The sequence below is a fragment of the Delphinus delphis genome, chromosome 15 (assembly GCF_949987515.2).
Source record: "Delphinus delphis chromosome 15, mDelDel1.2, whole genome shotgun sequence".
Taxonomy (NCBI): Eukaryota; Metazoa; Chordata; class Mammalia; order Artiodactyla; family Delphinidae; genus Delphinus; species Delphinus delphis.
Genome location: NC_082697.1, coordinates 50723720 through 50742595, shown reverse-complemented (window position 1 = coordinate 50742595; position 18876 = coordinate 50723720). Strand labels below are relative to the sequence as shown.

The 18876-nt window shown below is 63.3% G+C and overlaps 1 protein-coding gene across 1 annotated transcript; it reads left to right on the top strand.

The window, feature by feature from the left end:
• The first annotated feature begins 334 nt into the window (after positions 1–334).
• CASKIN1 (CASK interacting protein 1) lies at positions 335–18853 on the top strand. Its single transcript, XM_060031527.1, has 20 exons — positions 335–632; positions 6877–6928; positions 7036–7133; positions 7339–7484; positions 7575–7670; positions 7787–7917; positions 8379–8487; positions 8569–8677; positions 8768–8862; positions 9028–9145; positions 10155–10256; positions 10361–10449; positions 10526–10610; positions 10696–10787; positions 11582–11692; positions 11773–11874; positions 13275–13413; positions 13492–15537; positions 16213–16618; positions 16979–18853. The coding sequence occupies exons 1-20, from the start codon at positions 539–541 to the stop codon at positions 17073–17075; spliced, it is 4317 nt and encodes a 1438-aa protein (XP_059887510.1). The 5' UTR covers positions 335–538; the 3' UTR covers positions 17076–18853.
• Positions 18854–18876: the final 23 nt, after the last annotated feature.

Sequence of the window (18876 nt, the reverse complement as noted above, 5' to 3'; positions counted from 1 at the left end):
CGCCGCCGCCGACTCGGGGCTCAGTGTCCGGCCCCCCGGCGGCTGCTGTCCCTAGCCCCTGGCGGTCGCCGGGGCCGCGGGGGGTCCGCAGAGGCCGGGCCTGATCCGCGCGGCCCGCACGTGGGGAGGGGGCGTCTCGGGAGGACGGGTCCTAATGTAGGGGCGGAGCCAAGGAGTCGGGCGCGCGGCCGGCGCGGGCGCACCGAGGTCAGCGGCCGCGGAAGGGGGACCCAGGCGTCCGGGAGGTGGCGCCAGGTGCCGCGCCCCCACCCAGCTCCCGCCGCCGCCGGCCCCCGCCCCGCTCCCGCCGCCGCCGGCCCCCGCCCCCGGGCCGCCCCCCGCCCGTGACGCGCTCCCCGCCCCCTCCGCGCCGGGAGACCGAGACCGAACCGGAGCCCGAGGACAGCGAGGGGCGCGGGCAGCGGAGGAGGCTGCGGGGGAGGGAGGAGGATGCGGCGGGTGCCGTGGGGCCGCCGCCGCCTCTGAGCCGCGCCGAGCGCACGGAGCTCAGCCGCGTCGCTGCGGCCCCGGTCGCGCCATGGGGAAGGAGCAGGAACTGGTGCAGGCGGTGAAGGCGGAGGACGTGGGGACCGCGCAGAGGCTGCTGCAGAGGCCGCGGCCCGGAAAGGCCAGTGAGTGCGGGGGGTACGGGGGGTGCGGAGAGCGGGCGCGAGCCGCGGCGCGCCCCGGGGCCGTCTCCAGCGCCGAGCCCCCCACCCCGCCCGGTGCAGGGCGGGGAGGGGGATGCTGTCGGGTCCCCGGGGGCGGGGCGGGGCCAGCAGTGCCCAGACCCTCCGTCTGCGCCCCCCGCTGCCAGCACTGAAGGAGGGGCTGTATCGAGTGCCAGGCCGTCACCTGAGCCCCCCAGCGGGCACCTGGCGGCACCCACCTTCCAGGCCGCAGGCATTCGCATCCCTCTCTCCTGCCTCCGTTCCCCTCCCTTCCCGGGCTTCGGGCTGACAGCTGGAGGTCTCTTCTGGGCCTTTAAAGGGCGAGGCGGATTCCCCCCCACGCCATGGAGAGAGGGAGGGGCCTCTTGCGGTAAGGGGAGACCACAGGGCTGACAGTCTCTGTCAGACCCCCTCCCCGCCCCATGTTTAATAACGTGCTTAGCAGGAAGGGGGGGTGGCAGGACCATGCTGGGGGTGTGGCTGCCCAGGCATGGCCGGCTGGGGGCCATTTACTGAAGGGGGAGCAGAGGCCCAAGGTCGCCCAGCCCAGGGCAGGCTGAGTTCGAGGTAGGTGCAGACCCTGGTCCTCTCTGGCTTCCCTGCTGGAAAATGAGACTGGGGGGGGGGGGGAGGGGGTCTCCCACTGGCCATCCCGGGCTTGTTCTGTGGGGGTCCCAGGGGATGGTTGGAAGCTTGGTGCCCTGATCCCAGCACTCATCCCAGCTCAGCCTGGAGCCTCCCCCGGGGACTCTGGAGATGGATGGATGGGCGTGTGGACCAGCCGCGTGTGTGACTGCGCATGTATGGCCGTGTCAGTGTGTCAGGGCACCTGTGCGGGCGCGGGCAGGGCTCTGCTGGGTAGCAGGTGGGGTCTGGGTGCCCCGACTCCCCATGCCACCCCCTGGGACTGTATGTAAGCCAGGGAGGTACCCTCCCATCTCTCCAGGGGAGATGCTGAGAACTGAGACAGCCTCTGGGGCAGGTGGGGGTAGGTCCTTGAGCCCCAGGAGGACCCCTCCCACTGCAGCCCTTGCCTGGCTGCTACTATCTGCTCTGTGCAATTAGAGAGCTACACATCTGTGCCTCGCAAGAACACATACACAGGTGGGCCCTGCCTTCCACACCGGAGGCCCAGGGATAGTCTGCCAGTTAGGGCTGGCTTCAGGGCCTCAGTGTTCAGAAAGGGAGGGCTTTCAGGCAGAGGCAACCTTAGCTGAGCCTCAAAAGCAGGCTCAGGGATTGAGAGGTGGAAGGCAAGGCAAAGTCTTCCACCTAGTGGCCATCGACCTTGGGCACAGGCATCTCCAGTCTCTGGGCTTCAGTCTCCTCATCTGTAGGATGGGGACGTTTGTGGTCCCTGCTTCATAGCATTGTTGTAAGGACAGCGAGTACACGCATGAAGCTCAGGCACTTAGTAAGTGCTCCGGAAGTGCTAACTGTGGCCATTCCCTAGACGGCCCAGGGCGGTGCGCCAAGGAAGTGGGGGGCATCAGATTTGGGGACTCCTCCCCCCTTCTACTCTGGCCATCTGGGGGAGGTGTGGGGACCTTTACCTCTACCTGTGTCTCCGCCTAGATCTCTGCATTTGACCCTGCATGGCCTGGTCTCCGGGTAGGAGAGACACCTGCCCTGGCACCCGAATCTGGGCTCTCTGACTCACAGGGGCGGGCATAATAAATCAGATGGAGAAATCCCTCCATGAATTAGCTCGGTTGTCATGGCAACACTGGCCTGCTTTGGAGTAAGATGTATTTTGATTCAGCAAAGTACAGCTGGAGTTTGGGCCATGGGGTAGGGGCATCCAGCGGTGCTCCCTGGGGCCCCCAACTCCAGAGGTGTTCCCACGATTCTTGTTTCCACAGTCTCCTCCCTGTGCTGACACCTTCCCTTCACCCCACACCCCAGTGACACCCCAGGCTCTGTCAGCACCCCTATCCTGCCTGAAGGGAGCCTCCACTTACAGGCACAGGCACCGTCACCCTTAGCAATCATCCTTGAAGTGAAGAAGAGACTGCCAGGGAGAGAAAATACTGGGGTGGAGGTTGGTCTTCTGGGGTGTGGGCAGATACCCTGCCCTTCCTTCGGGCCCAACCTCCCCTTTCTTCCATTTCACTGAAGACTACGGCCAGCACTCCTGTGCTCACTCACCTTGGCCCACTAAGAGTTCCCTTCCAGCGTCTGGCTCAGAGCTGCCTGCCCTGGGGGATTTGAGAGGGTGCCTTTCTATGCTGGAGGCCACAGGGCTCAGCCAATCTGAGGTGGGAGCAGAGGAGGCCAAGACCACGTCCCTATAGGAGACAGATGTGGCTCTGTGGAGGTGACTTGTGTGTGGCTTCCGTGGTTGGAGGAGCATCTTGGCAGAGGGGTGGAGGGAGGCCACAAGGGTAGAGTGGAAAAGGGTCTGGGGTGGGCTCCCCTCAGGGCCTCTGCAGCTGGAGTTTGGAGGTGACTTCAAAGGTAGGGGTAGGGCTTCCCTGGTGGCGCTGTGGTTGAGAGTCCGCCTGCCGATGCAGGCGACGCGGGTTCATGCCCCGGTCCGGGAAGATCCCACATGCCGCGGAGCGGCTGGGCCCGTGAGCCGTGGCCGCTGAGCCTGCACGTCCGGAGCCTGTGCTCCGCAACAGGAGAGGCCACAACAGTGAGAGGCCCGAGTACCACAAAAAAAAAAAAAAAAAAAAAGGTAGGGGTAGTATCAGGAGAGCAGTTAGAGGGCTGGGGTGATAGGAGACCGGAGAGTCCAAGTCATGGGGGCGGTCAGGGGCAAGGCATATGCACTATGACTGATGGCAATCTGTAGGACTTAGTGCCCTTGTGGAAAAGGGAAAGGGGCTCCTGGGGCCTTCAGCTTATCCCCACTTTCCCTCCTCTCTCCCACCTACCCAGGCCCCTGAAGCCGTGCTCTGCTCCAGCTTCATTCAGGGCACCTGTCTCCATGAGGTGCAGCCCCCCAGCCCCAGGCAGGCTGAAGTTCTGGGACCTTCCCGGGTGTCCAGTGTCCCCATGGGAATTGGGGGTACTTCAAGACCTCAAGCCCCCCTTCATCCAATTCCAGTACTTTTCCTCTTTGAGGAGACCGGTGGCCGGAAGGGGGGCGGGGAAGATGACCTTAGCAAGATGCTCCTTCTCCTGTGGGGAGTGATCCTCTTCTGGATGGAGACACCCTCTCCCCACTGGTGTCTGTGTCACTTCCTGGGCCTCAATCTCCAGCCCCTCTGAGATTTCAGCACCTGCAGCTGTGACTGGGCAAGCAGGTGGGCCTGGCCTCGGGCGCCACTCAGAGCACCTGGCTCCGTAGCTGCCTGGGCACCCTGGCTGCGGGAGGGAGGAGAGCGAGCTGGCCTGGGAAGTCTTGTGGGGAGAAGCTGAGAACTGGCTACATGGGAACTAAGAAGGGTGGGGGGCAGCAGACATTAGAGTTGGGGGGCAGAGCCTTTTGGTGGGGGAATGTGCTGAGGGTGGGCTTGAGCAAGGCAGGGGTGCTTGGGGACAGCGATGCCTGGGCTCCCTTCAGCTTTACGACAAGGGACCGTGGCAGGCCCGGCCGCATAATCCACAGAGCCCAGCGCAAAATGAAAATGGTGGGGGGGTGACTTGTCCAAAAAAATAATAGGACTTCCCTGGTGGTCCAGTGGTTAAGACTCCACGCTTCCACTGCAGCGGGCGCGGGTTCAATCCCTGGTCAGGGAAGTTCCGCATGCCACAAGATGGGGCCAAAAAAACCCCCCAAAAACAAACAAAATAACAATCTTGCGACAGCAGAGCATCCAGCCAGGTGTGGGGCTCTTCTGAGTGGTTGCACAGGTGACACACTTGAAGCCGGCTCTGGCAGGTGGACAAAGTGTGTGGGATGAGGGTACAGTTCAGTCACCAGTTACTGAGCACTGTGTGTGCACCTGGTACTGTTTTAGCCAGCAAGGATACGGCAGTGAGCAAAACAGATAAAAACCATTGTCCTCTTGGAGCCTGTAATTTAGTGATGGAGATGGACAATAAACAAGATAAATGGTGGTATGAGGGCTAAAGAGAAAAATACAACAGACACGAGATGGGAAGGGGATTACCGTTTTCTTTATTATTTATTATTTATTTTTTGGCCACACCGCACAGCTTGCAGGATCTTAGTTCCCCAACCAGGGACTGAACCTGGGCCATGGCAGTGAAAGTGCCGAGTCCTAACCACTGGACCACCAGGAAACTCCCAGGGGATTACCATTTTAGATGGGGGAGGAGGCTTTGACAAGCAGGTCTTGGATAGAGACCTGAAGGACATGAAGAGGGAATAATGGGGATAATTGAGAGAAGAATGGCTCACACACACACACACACACACACACACACACACACACACACAGCATGTGCAAAGGCCCTGTGGCAGGGGAGACAGGTGTGTTGGAGTGCCATCAAGGAGGCTCAGGTGGCTGGAACAGGGGTGAGGAGGAAGTTGAAGTGAAAGGAGGGCTGCATCATACAGGGCTATTGTCCGGCTTTGACCTCCAACCCCATTGAGACAGGAGCAATGGGACCGGACCCATGTTCTAACGGGGTCCCCCTGACCTCAGTGGGTATGGAGGATGGACTGGAGGGGGCAGGGTGGAAATGGGGATGCCAGGGGGAGGTGATGGCAGTGGTCCTTCGAGGGATGCTGGCCTGGCCCAGGGTGGTGATGATGGTACTGGTGAGAAAGGGTAGGATTCCAGGTGTGCTTTGAAAGTGTCTTGAAAGTAGAGCCAACAGGATTGACCGATGGAGAAGTTATAAGGGCTCAAGAAAGGACCCAGGGCTTCCTACAAGGTTTTTCCCTGGACCACCACGCGGAAGGAGGGGTGGCACTGCTGCCAACTTAGACAGCCGGTAGCATCAGCCAAGTGTCTGAGGTGGGGGGAGGGGCAGGGGAGTGGAGATGCCTCTTGTCCTGGAGCCTCAGCTCTTCGGCTCTTCACCGGAGAAGCCCCTTGCTGGGGAGGGTGGGGTGGGATTCCTATAGGGCTAGTATTAGGAACTGCCACGTGCTGAGCTGACTCTGTGTCAGACCCTTCATGTGTTGTCTGGAGGCGCCCTTAGGCCTGTGAGGCTGGCCCTGTTAGACCCTTCGAGCTCACAGCCAAGGCCTCAGGGCTAGTAAGGGGCAGAGGGAGGATTTGAATTCAGGCCCGTCTGACTTTGTGGGCCATTGGGGGACCCACACCCTATATCCAAAAGCTGAGAACTGAGGCCGGAGCAGCCGGGGCTGCTGTTGGTCACAGAGCAGGCCCTGCAGCAGCCCCTCTGTGACTCGACTCCCTCAGCCCCCTGCCCCCATCCCTGTCCTGAGCCTGGACAAAGGGGCTTCTGTCCTGCCAGCCCCTCCCTCACAGAGTGACTGACCCACAAATGGTTTATGTAATCGTGGCCCAGACAGGCAGGGGATTGGCCCGAGTCCGGTTGGACCTGAGCCCACGGGGAGGGCATCGGTGGGCTCCCCTCCTCTGGCAGGCGGCTGGTGGAGGCCAGGACTGGGGACGCCCCGGGAGGAGACTGGGACCCCCAAGGGAGGGCTGGAGCCCCTCGGGCTTCAGGCGGGCTGACCCTGGGGCCTGCGCATGCCCCCATAGATGAGGGGGCCATTGTAATGTGGTTGCTTGGAGGCACTGGCCCACTTGCCTGCCTCCCCATCCTGCCCTGCCAAATGGGGCTCATCTACACAGGCCAGGCCCGGGGCTGGGAGTTGGGGGAGGCTGAACCCTGGAAATACAGATCTTCCCCAGAGATACCCCCATTTCCGGGTGTTCCAGCCTTCCTGGGCCACCCCCGGCCCCATCTGGGTCCTTCTGAGAGACAGATTGGGCTGGCTCTCTCCCTCCCACCATTGGCAGGTGCTCAGCCAGCGTCTCAAGGGAGGGGGGTTCATGTGCACATGTGTGCGCCTGTGTGGGTGTACAGCCCTGGCTTCTGTTCCCAGACAGGGACAGGGCCTATGAACCTCCCAACGTCTTAGTTCAGTGGGAAACCAAGGGCCAAAAGCTGGTACCTGATGCTGAGTGCTGGAAACAGGGTTGAATGAATGAACGTTTCTAGACTAAAGACCTAGATAGCTTTGGCTCTGAGCCTGCCAGGGAGCTAGCCAGCCGCTCTCTGCCTGCTCTCTGTCTAGAGGGGGCTGGGACCCAGGTAGGCCTCAGTAGGGGCTGGACGGAGCCTCCCTCACCATGTCTCCTTCCCACCCCAGAGCTCCTGGGCTCCACCAAGAAGATCAATGTCAATTTCCAAGACCCAGATGGGTGAGTTCTCAGCCCGGGGAGATGTCAGTCTGGTATGGGGGTCAAGGACTCCTGGGGAAGGCAGGTTGCCCGGCTCCTTGCCCATACATGTCTGTCACCTGTCCCAGCTTTTCTGCCCTGCACCACGCAGCCCTGAATGGCAACACGGAATTGATCACCCTGCTGCTGGAGGCCCAGGCTGCTGTGGACATCAAGGACAACAAAGGCAAGGCCTGTCAGGGACCTCAGAGCCAGAGGCAGGGGGTCAAGGTCAAAATTGGGGTCCCTGGAGGCCAGGATGGCCCCTCAACTGAGGTCTCAGCCCCGGGTCTTGGTCTGGGTTGAGGCAGGTTCTCATGGGATCAGCGTCTTAGAAGTCAGGGTTGGGTTCAGGGTCAGGGGCTAGCTCCCAACCGCCCCCTTGCCCCCAGGCATGCGGCCGCTACACTATGCGGCCTGGCAGGGCCGGAAGGAGCCCATGAAGCTGGTGCTGAAGGCAGGCTCAGCGGTGAATGTCCCGTCTGATGAGGGCCACATCCCCCTGCACTTGGCGGCCCAGCATGGTCACTACGACGTGGTAAGGACCACCTCAAGGGTGACAGGGTGCCTGGGGCAGAATGAGCCCGACGGATGCATTGGGCCTGACCACACCCTGTGGTCCCTGCAGTCTGAGATGCTGCTCCAGCACCAGTCCAACCCGTGCATGGTGGACAACTCGGGGAAGACGCCCCTGGACCTTGCCTGTGAGTTCGGCCGCGTTGGGGTAAGTCTCCCCAGGGAGCTGAGTGGGACTCCAACAACTCCTGGGGTGGGAATGGGAGACAAACTGCAGCTCCCCACCCCATTCCTGGGCCCCCCTACTCTGACCCCTCCTTCCAGGTGGTCCAGCTGCTCCTGAGCAGCAACATGTGTGCGGCCTTGCTAGAGCCCCGGCCAGGGGACACCACCAACCCCAATGGCACCAGCCCCCTGCACCTGGCAGCCAAGAACGGCCACATCGACATCATCAGGTATGGCCGTGGGGAGGGGGCGGGGTAAGGGGCACCCAGCCTTGGGGTTCCTGCTCCTGGCTTGGCAATAAGACAGGAGCAGCCAGGGAGCCATGGGGATGTGGTGAGGTCTCTGGATACGAAGGATGCCTCAAGCCGCCCACATAAAGGATGTACTGGAGGGGGGTGGGGAGTGGTCTTCTATAGCCCCACAGCCTGTGCCACTTGCTGGGTGACCTTGAGGAGACTCTTAACTTCTCTGAGCCTCAGTTTCCTCATCCTTAAAGTGGGCATCGCAGCACTGCCTACACTAGGATGAGACGAGATAGGAGTGTGAAGGGTTAACACAGGGAGGGGTTGTCGGGGATGTGGGACAGGGTTAGCTCATCCTCAGCCCCCAGGAACTGGAGCCCGGCTTGGGGGTGCTGGGGCAGAGGGCTCTCTGTGCAGGGCCCTGCCTGCTCCTCCTACCTCCCTGTCAGACTCCTCCTCCAAGCTGGCATTGACATTAACCGCCAGACCAAGTCCGGCACGGCCCTGCACGAGGCCGCACTCTGTGGGAAGACGGAAGTGGTTCGGCTGCTGCTCGATGTGAGTTAGGGGCCAGAGGGAGCTGGGGTCAAGTGGGGGTGTAGGGGGCTCCTGAGAGTCCTCACCCTCTGGCACATACAGAACGGGATCAATGCCCACGTGAGGAACACCTACAGCCAGACAGCCCTGGACATCGTGCACCAATTCACCACCTCCCAGGCCAGCAAGGAGATCAAGCAGCTGCTGCGAGGTGGGCCCGGGCGGGGCAGGGGGGCAGGGCTGGGGCCTGGGCCAGGCCGGCTCACAGGACTGGGGGGTCTGCCACCTCCTGTGTCCCCAGAGGCCTCGGCAGCCCTGCAGGTCCGGGCAACCAAGGATTATTGCAACAATTACGACCTGACCAGCCTCAATGTGAAAGCCGGGGACATTATCACAGTAAGGATGGCCTGGGGCTGCTGGAACAGGGATGAATGGGACCTGGGATGCTCCCCGCAACTCCTGGCAGCAACTGGGGGGTATGAGCAGGAGGCCAAGGCCACCTACCCACTTGACATGGAGGGGTGTCTCCCTGAGCATGCTCCTTCCACCGTATCTGACCAGGTCCTCGAGCAGCATCCAGACGGCCGGTGGAAGGGCTGTATCCATGACAACAGGACAGGCAATGACCGTGTGGGCTACTTCCCTTCCTCCCTGGGCGAGGCCATCATCAAGCGAGCAGGCAAGTCCCACCTGGGGATGGGCTCGCGGGCCAGAAGGAAGCAGGTGCACGGCGTTTTGGGTGGTAGGGCAAGGATTGTCAGCTCTAGTCATTGCTAGGTGTGGGGTCCAGAGTGTGTCTTGCCAGCTGTCTCCTCATCAGCGTCCCCAGACCCACTCCTTCATGTATTCAACAGACATTGCATGCCAGGCACTAGGAGTAGATGGACGTCATTCTTGCTCCCAAGGAGCTTGCCCTCGGGGAGGGAGGGGAGAAGGGAACAGTAAAATAAATGTGGAAGGAAACGTACCAACCAGTGACACAGAGATTGCAGTTGGAGACCCACTTTAGACAAGTGTGGACAGAGAAGACCCTGAGAAGTGGGAGGGGCTGGCCACAGGCAGAGCATTCCAGGCAGCAGGAACCACACGTGCAAAGGCACTGAAGCAGGACAGAGTGTGACTGTGTAAGGGTCCAAAGGAGCCCAGTGTGGCTGACTTGGTGACAGAGAGGGAGGGGGTGCAGGATGAGGCCATAGGGCCATGGAATGGCTTCAGATGGGGGACTGGTGTGATTGGTTTACCCCACAGAGAGGATATGGAGATTGACAGGCCGGGTGAGAGGGCAGAGGGGAGCCAGTTAGGAGGTGTGGCCAATCCACCCAAGGTCATCGAGTTCCCTGGGGTGAGGAGCCTGGACCCAGGCTCCTGGGGGCCTCCTCCCTCCCCCTGCTCCCCAGGCACAGAGGGGTTTGCACTCTCCTGCAATTCCCTACTCCCACCTACAGGACCACAGGATAGCCTGGCCTGCGCCCCTCTCTACCATGCTCTCCTGCTCTCAAATGTCCAAGGTTGGGAAGGGCCTTCTGAGGGTCGCTCAGCTCCTCGAACACAGGGCAGGAGGAGGCTGTACTGACCCCCCAGGCACGTGTGTGTCCAGCCTCTGCTCTGCACAGACTTGGGGGCCAGGCCAGGGGATGCCCCAGGCCTGGGCCAGTCCAGGATTCAGGGAGACTGTGCTTGGCCAGCAGGTTCCCGAGCAGGCGCCGAACCAAGCCCACCCCAGGGATGCAGCTCAGCAGGGCCCTCTGCACCTCCCGAGGAGATCTGGGTGCTGAGGAAGCCATTTGCAGGTAGGTGCGGGCCTCTGGAGGGTGGTGGTGGTGGCACTTCTGCAAGGCAGCACCTGGGCTATGCAGGGCTGGCACTAGCTGATGCTGCTCCCTCCTGCTGGCAGGCGGGGACCGCAGTGGCAGCTTGAGCAGTGTGGCCAGTGGCCGGAGCAGCGGGGGCCACACCCTGCACGCAGGCTCTGAAGGGGTCAAGGTAGGTGGGTTGGTGGCAGGACCAGGATGGCCTGTGTCTAGAGCAGCACTGGCCAGCCAGCCTGTCTGGGTTGCAGCTCCTGGCCACGGTGCTCTCCCAGAAGTCTGTCTCCGACTCCAGCCCCGGGGACAGTCCTGTCAAGCCTCCGGAGGGCTCTTCAGGTAAGAGCAAGGACACAGCACTGCTGGCCTGGCCGGGAGGTAGCCCCCAGGCAGCCATTGCCCCACCATACCCTCTCGTCCCCAGGTGCCACCCGGTCCCAGACTCCAGTGACCCATGCTGGGCAGGTCTATGGGGAGCAGCCATCCAAAAAGCTGGAGACAGCATCGGAGGGCAAGGTACAAGGCCTGGGCCGGCTGCAGGTGGGGGGGCACCCAGGGCAGCCTGCCTGGCTTGGCCGCAGCACGGCCAGGGCCCTTGACAGGCCGGGCCCGTCCTTCTGTTGGTCTGTCAGTCTGTGTGTGTAGCTGTTGTCTCTTGTACACGCTGTGCGTGTAAGCTAGTGTGTCTAGGAAGTGTGACACAGGTGTGAGGTGAGTGGGGGTGTGTTTGTGTGGCTGGTGTGATTGTGATGCGGGCACATGTGCACATGTGTGTGTGTGGAATGGCATGGATGTGAGTCAAGCCAAGGCGTGTATGTGGGTGAGACAGGTCCTGTGTGCATGCACCTGCGTGCTAGGGTGGGCGTGAGCTGCTGGCTGAGTCCTCCTGCATTCCTCTGGGTAGAGCCCACCTTCTGGGGTGTAGAGGGGAAGCACTAAATTGCCCCGCCTGAGGCCCCATTCCCAGAGCCCCTCACACGGGGCCACACTGCAGGGTGTCTCTGGTCCAGGAATGGGGGGGACGGTCAGGGAGGCCTGTGATGTGGACAGCAGCTGGACCCTCCTGGTGGAGATCACAGAAGGAGGCCGAGGTGCTGGACAGTGCTCAAGACAGCGGCACCCAGGACCACAGAGCGAGGAGGAGCACCCGGGCCAGGCTGACGGGGCCTGGCTGCAGACGGCCCAGCGGACAGCAGATTGCACTGCGTGGTCTTCAGCTGAGCAGAGAAGGAGGCGCCGCGGTGGCTGGGGTGCATGCCTGGCGGGGGAGCAGGCGGGCAAGCCTGCAGCGGGTGCCTTGTGTCTTCCAGGGCGCCGAGGCTGTCAGCCAGTGGCTTGCCACGTTCCAGCTGCAGCTCTACGCCCCCAACTTCATCAGCGCCGGCTATGACCTGCCCACCATCAGCCGCATGACCCCTGAGGTGAGCTGCCCGAAGGCTATCTACCAGCTGACCCAGAGATGGGCCCCCAGCCTCTGCTAATGGGCCTCTCCTCCACCTAGGACCTCACGGCCATCGGGGTCACCAAGCCAGGCCACCGGAAGAAGATCACTGCAGAGATCAGCGGCCTGAGCATCCCCGACTGGCTGCCTGAGCACAAACCCGTAAGGCCCCCTGCACCCCAGTGGCCAGTCCCAGGTTGGGCAGACAGACAGACAGACAGCCTGCCTCCCTGGCTACAGCCCACCCCTGCCCTCCGGGGAGTCCAGAGAGAGGAGAGCAGAGGATGACCTCTGTTTGTCCGTCAGGGGCACTGGGGCCTGCCTCCCTGGGGCAGGGGCAGAGGCAGTGGTGACCACCTCTGAGGGCTGTCAGGGCAAGGGGAGCCTGAAGCCTGGAGAGTCCCCATCTCCACTGTGTGTTCCACACTCAGGCAGCCACACAGGGCCACCGGAGCCACCCGGCACACCACAGCACTGCCCATCACACACCCACCCAGACACTGCAGGGGGCCATGGGGATGGGACGTGCTTGCACACACCCAGGCACATGTATGGGGAAGACGCTTGTGTGTGCTTCGGGTACCCAGCACGCGTATGCTAAATACATTCAAGGCACCCACTGGTGACTGCACACACTGGCTGACAGCCACACCAGCCACGGCCCATGCTGTCACGAACAGGCAGTCTGTGGTGGGACAGGCTCTGGGCTGGGAGAAGATGGGCCCAGGGCCTGTCACATCCATGCTGCCTCTCTGGGCCTTGCGCTGTGCTTCGGGCTCCCACCCGTCTGTGAGGGAGATGCCATGGCCACCGAGAGCCCCAGGGCTGTGGGTTGGTGACAGGTGGGTTTGTGCTCATCCACTCTGCCTCACCCCACTCAGTCAGCGGCTCAGGGGTCCTCCCAGCCAGCACGTCTGGGTCCCAGGGGCTTCACTTTGCTTGTGCACCCAAGGAGGTGACCGAGTGTCCTGTGTTGGTGCATGAGTGACATCCAGCTGGGAGTGTGGACGGGTGAATGCCATTCAGGGAGCCAGCCACCGGTGGTTCTGGGTGAAGACCATCACAGATATTTGCCAGGCGTGTGACGAGGCTGTGTGACGTGTGCCTGATGCTGGTGGGGAAGTGGTGAGAGGGCGTGAGCGTGACTCAGAGGGGTGTCAGTGCCCGTGGATGGCTGGGATGCAGGGTGTGTGTATACACGTATCTGGTCGGTGGTGCTGTGTATCTGTGTCCATGACGTGTGTGGTGTGTCCACGTGGATGCTGTCCCCATGGCTGCCTGGGCAGGTGAGGAAGCGCATTCTTCCCCCTCCCCCAAAGGGTATCCTGAGGAGAGAGTCACCCCTCTGTGTGTGTTTGCATATGTTCTCAAGTGTGTGTGAGCTGGCCTTGGGCTCCTGTCAAGGCTGCACTGTCTCCAAAGCTGACGCCTCGGGCCTGTCTGTTTGTCCTTCCGTCTCTCTGTGCCAGGCTGGCCCGGTGCCCTCTCCTCTGACAGCTCTGAGTAATAGGCAGGGTGTGGGCAGCCAGCTCGGGCTGCCCTCTGTGTCCCCTGCTCCGTAGGCTAACCTGGCCATGTGGCTGTCCATGATTGGCCTGGCTCAGTACTACAAGGTGCTGGTGGACAACGGCTACGAGAACATCGACTTCATCACCGACATCACCTGGGAAGACCTGCAGGAGATCGGCATCACCAAGCTGGGTGAGGCCCCACCCCGCCCCCACTGCCTCCTGGTCCCCGCCACCCTCCCTGGCCTGACCTGCCCCCCGCCCGACTCAGGACACCAGAAGAAGTTGATGCTGGCAGTGAGGAAACTGGCAGAGCTGCAGAAGGCAGAGTACGCCAAGTATGAGGGGGGACCCCTGCGCCGGAAGGTACCACAGTCACTTGAAGTGATGGCCATCGAGTCGCCACCCCCACCCGAGCCTGCCCCGGCTGACTGCCAGTCTCCTAAGATGACCACCTTCCAGGACAGTGAGCTCAGCGGTGAGCTGCAGGCTGCCCTGACGGGCCCAGCTGAAGGGGCTGCCGCTGCCGCTGCCCCTACTGAGAAGCCCTCCAACCACCTGCCACCCACCCCAAGGGCCTCCATGCGGCAGGAGCCCAGCCTGGGTGGGCGGGCACGGCACATGAGCAGTTCTCAGGAGCTGCTGGGCGACGGGCCCCCAGGGCCTGGCAGCCCCATGTCACGAAGCCAGGAGTACCTGCTGGAGGAGGGGCCGGCCCCGGGTACCCCCCCCAAGGAGGCCCGGCCCAGCCGCCACGGCCACAGCGTCAAGCGGGCCAGTGTGCCCCCAGTGCCTGGCAAGCCGCGGCAGGTCCTTCCACCAGGTACCAGCCACTTCACGCCCCCCCAGACTCCCACAAAAGCCCGGCCAGGCTCCCCGCAAGCCCTGGGGGGGCCTCATGGTCCAGCCCCAGCCACAGCCAAGGTGAAGCCCACCCCACAGCTGCTGCCACCGATGGAGCGACCCATGTCACCCCGCTCGCTGCCTCAGTCACCCACACACCGTGGCTTTGCCTACGTGCTGCCCCAACCCGTGGAGAGCGAGACAGGGCCGGCTGCTCCGGGGCCTGCGCCTGCGGCCATGCCCGCGCCTGTGCCCACGCTGTGCCTGCCCCCTGAGGCCGACATGGAGTCAGGGCGGCCCAAGAAGCGTGCCCACAGCCTGAATCGCTATGCGGCGTCTGACAGCGAGCCGGAGCGGGACGAGCTGCTGGTGCCGGCCACGGTGGGGCCCTACGCCACAGTCCAGCGGCGCGTGGGCCGCAGCCACTCGGTGCGGGCACCTGCTGGCGCTGACAAGAACGTCAACCGCAGCCAGTCGTTCGCTGTGCGGCCGCGAAAGAAGGGCCCCCCCCCACCCCCACCCAAGCGCTCCAGCTCATCCATGGCCAGTGCCAACCTGGCTGATGAGTCAGTGCCAGATGCGGAGACTGAGGTGGCTGGGGCTGAGGACGGCCGGCTGGGGGTCCGGGCACAGCGCCGGCGGGCTAGTGACCTGGCTGGCAGTGTGGACACAGGAAGCGCTGGCAGCGTGAAGAGCATTGCAGCCATGCTCGAGCTGTCATCCATTGGGGGTGGGGGCCGGGCAGCCCGCAGGCCCCCTGAGGGCCACCCCATGCTTCGCCCCGCCAGCCCAGAGCCAGGCCGGGTGGCAACGGTGTTGGCCTCGGTGAAGCACAAGGAGGCCATTGGGCCTGACGGCGAGGTGGTGAACCGGCGCCGCACACTGAGTGGGCCTGTCACAGGACTTCTGGCCACTGCTCGCCGGGGTCCGGGAGAGCCAGGGGGGCCTGCAGATCACGGCCACGTTGTGGAAGATGGCGCTACCCGGCAGCGGCCTCGAGGTCCAGCCAAGGGTGAGGCGGGTGTGGAGGGCCCACCACTGGCCAGGGTGGAGGCCAGTGCCACGCTCAAGAGGCGCATCCGAGCCAAGCAGAGCCAGCAGGAGAATGTCAAGTTCATCCTCACTGAGTCCGACACGGTCAAGCGCCGGCCCAAGGCCAAGGAGAGGGAGGCAGGTCCCGAGCCTCCCCTACCACCACTGTCCGTGTACCAGAATGGAACAGGCACTGTGCGCCGCCGTCCGGCCTCTGAGCAGGCTGGGCCCCCAGAGCTGCCCCCGCCACCGCCACCCGCTGAGCCCCCGCCCTCTGACCTGTTGCACCTGCCCCCGCTGCCCCCGCCAGACAGTGATGCCCGGAAGCCGGCCAAGCCACCTGTCTCTCCCAAGCCCATTCTGGCTCAGCCCGTGCCCAAGATCCAGGGCTCACCCACACCTGCCTCCAAGAAGGTGCCACTGCCAGGTCCTGGCAGCCCAGGTAGGTTGCAGGGAACCAGCTGGGGAAGGGCCCTCCTCCAGCTCCCCATGCCATGGTCTGAGGGGTTTTCCACTTCTTGGATTTGATGAAGGCCAGGTGGAGTGGGGTGGGAAAGTATCCTCAGACCCTCTCGTCCATCCACCCACTGGACCACTTCACCAACGAGAGCTGAGACAAGGGTGGATGATCCTTACATTCCTCAGCGAAGGAGACACAGAAACCCATGAATAGCAGCACCTGTGGAAGGAGGACAGGCCCACGATGCTGGAAGGCTAAGGGAGGATTCTGACCTGGCTGTAAAATGACCCAAGCACAGGAGGGAGGGGAGAGACTTCCAGGCAGAAGGATCAGAGGTGCAAAGGCCCTGTGGCATTCAAGCAACGGAAGGGCCGGTGTCTGCAACAGGCCACACCTGGAGGGGAATGGAGGTGGGGGGCGGACCGGGCGGGGTTTGGAAGCAGTGACCCAAGCAGGCCTGCACAGGGAAGCGCGCTCCCTGGCAGCCTCAGGGAGGCCGGGGGCGGAGGGCTGGAGCTGGAGCCCGGCGGCAGTGCAAAGGGCGTTATCTCTAATTCCGGGTTCGAGGCAGGGCGCTTGGGCAGGGCTTATGCCGGGATGGGCAGCGCGCGCGCCGCGCGACCTCCCACCCCGGTGCGACTCTCTTCTTCCCCGCAGAGGTGAAGCGTGCCCACGGCACGCCGCCGCCCGTGTCTCCCAAGCCGCCACCACCGCCCACGGCGCCCAAGCCGGCCAAGGCAGCGGCGGGGCTGCAGTCGGGCAGCGCCAGCCCGTCGCCCTCGCCGGCACGCCAGCCGCCTGCTGCCCTCACCAAGCCCGCCAGCACGCCACCCTCGCTGAGTGCCAGCCCGGCCAGGCCCCCGTCCCCCGGTGTGCCCGCGCTGCACGTGCCCGCCAAGCCGCCGCGCGCTGCTGCAGCGGTAGCCGGGCCCCCCGCCGCGCCCGACGGCGCCTCGCCGGGGGACAGCGCCAGGCAGAAGCTTGAGGAGACAAGCGCGTGCCTGGCGGCGGCGCTGCAAGCCGTAGAAGAGAAGATCCGGCAGGAGGACGCGCAAGGCTCGCGGTAGGTGCAGGACCCGGTCCGGCGTGGGCGTAGGTGGGGGGCTGTGCGCTCCCGCGGCGGGTGCACACCTGGAGGCTGCCCGGCGAGAGCGGGGCCGAGTTGCGCCGGGCCCGAGTTGCGCCGGGCACGGCCTGGCGTGGGCGGGGCTCTACGAGCTGCCCCAGTCCCCAACAGAGGCTACTGTGAGTGGGCAGGGGGCGGAGCGGGGCAGATGTGGGGAGTACGTGGACTGATCCGGCCCCGCCCCTGAATGCGGGGGCGTGGCCTCCGCGAGGGGCGGGACTTCGCGCTGAATGGGCGGGACATGGGGGCTGGAAGTTCTGCGCTGACCCAGCCAGTTCACGCTGCGCCCGCCCCCAGCCCCTCGGCCGCCGAGAAGAGCACCGGCAGCATCCTGGACGACATTGGCAGCATGTTTGACGACCTGGCCGACCAGCTGGACGCCATGCTGGAGTGACGCGGCCGCCCAAGTTCGGCCCACCCGCGCCGCCTGGGCTCCGGCCCGCACACTGACCTTTACCTCAGGATGGGTACCTCTGGGGGCGGCGCGAGCGGGCAGGGCGGTGGACCAAGGGGGAGGGGTGCAGGGGGCAGCCCGCTAGGCGGCCGCGGGCACGAGGCGGGGGTGGGCCGTTCTGTCCAGACCCCGCACAAGCACAACTCCTGCCCCTGGGCCCAGCTTGGAGGACTGCCTGGTTGGTGGACCCAAGGGCTCTGGGCAGATGCTGCTGCCTTGTGGGTGCCCTTCCTTATCTGCTGCTCCCTGTGCAATAACTGCTGGGCCACCTGCCCACCCACTACCAGGCTCTGCCCGCTGTGGGTGGAGGAGGGGAAACTCCTGAACCGCCTGCCCTGAGTCCAGGTTGGGGCCACCCTGGGAGGCAGCGGGAGGGGGGCAGCTGCTGTAGCCCCCTCCCCAATCTGTGGCAGAGCACAGGCCTATGCCCAGCACAGAACTGCCCATTGGGGACCTCTGCCAGCCACTCCAGCGCAGCACAAGGGGCTGGGGTTGGGCCCCCTGCCCCACTGCACCCCCCTCCCTAAATATAAGCTATTGAAGAGTATTAATTTATTGGGAATAAGCTGAGGCAGATTTCCCCAGAGAAACAAAAAGGTATAACTTTAACAAATATATATTTAAAGAAAGAAGAAATATTATTGATTCTATAGAAAACCATTTACCAACTGCAAGGACGCTGGAGTCCAGCTCAAGACAAAAGCTGATAGAGGCCCCGGCCATCTGTCTGTGTATCCTTCCCTCCCTCTGTCCAGGAGTGGCCAGACCCCCGAGCCCAGTAGCACAAACAGGAGGCTGGGGTCTGGGGGAGGGGTCTGTGCTCCGCCAGGGCCTTCCCTCTGCTCTCTCTCCTAACTTCTCTGCATCTGAAGAACTTGAAGGATGTGCCTTGCTCGCCGCTGGGCTGTGTCATCCACGCCGTGGAGACAGTGGGGAGGGCTCTGCCTCTCCCATGGGTGCTGGTGTTAGGGTGCATCTGGGCTTCAGGGGAGCTGTGTGCACAGCGTGGTGAACGTGGGCGCGTCAGTTGGGTGACAGCAGTGGGTGCAGGGCATGCATGCCAGGCTGCGTGTGAGGGTGTGCCCAACCCTCCCTCCTTGGGGCCCTGAGCTGGCCCCACGCAGCCAGCCCACCCCCGCTCCAGTTCCTACAGACGCTCTGCTCATGGTCTGAGGCCGTGTTGTGTGGTCGTTCTCGCCTTCTTCCTCTGTCTCCCCACTCCAAAAACTACTGACTGGCCTCCTCTATCGTGTCTGCTGATCCACGTGTTGGGCACAACTTTGACATTTCTTAACAAAAAAGAGAATTAAAAAGCGCCGAAAACCAGCGATTGTGATTCGGGTGGGCTGAGGGGGTCTGCCAAGGTGGTGCCTGGGTGTGTGGGGCCCCTTCCAGTGGTCATGTGCTGGCACGTCCCCGGGTGGGTGGGCCTGGCCAGCTACCTGGCCTCTCCTCAGTGGGTGGCCCAGGCCAGGGCCAGCAGGTGGGGAGGGGGGGGTCCGGGCAGGGAGCTACTGTCAGCTGTCAATAAACAGCAGAATATGGAGCTGCCTGGCTCACTTTTTTGGGGTATGTACATTGGGGCAAGTGGGGGGCTAGCCTGTTCCCGACAGGGAGGAGAAGTCACCAAGAGTGTACATCCTGGGGATATCAACAGGAGCCTCCTGTGGTCCCTGCCCAGCTTCCCACCCCAGCTTCTCTCACACTGGCTGCTGGTGCCTGTGCTCCCCAGTGTCCTCAG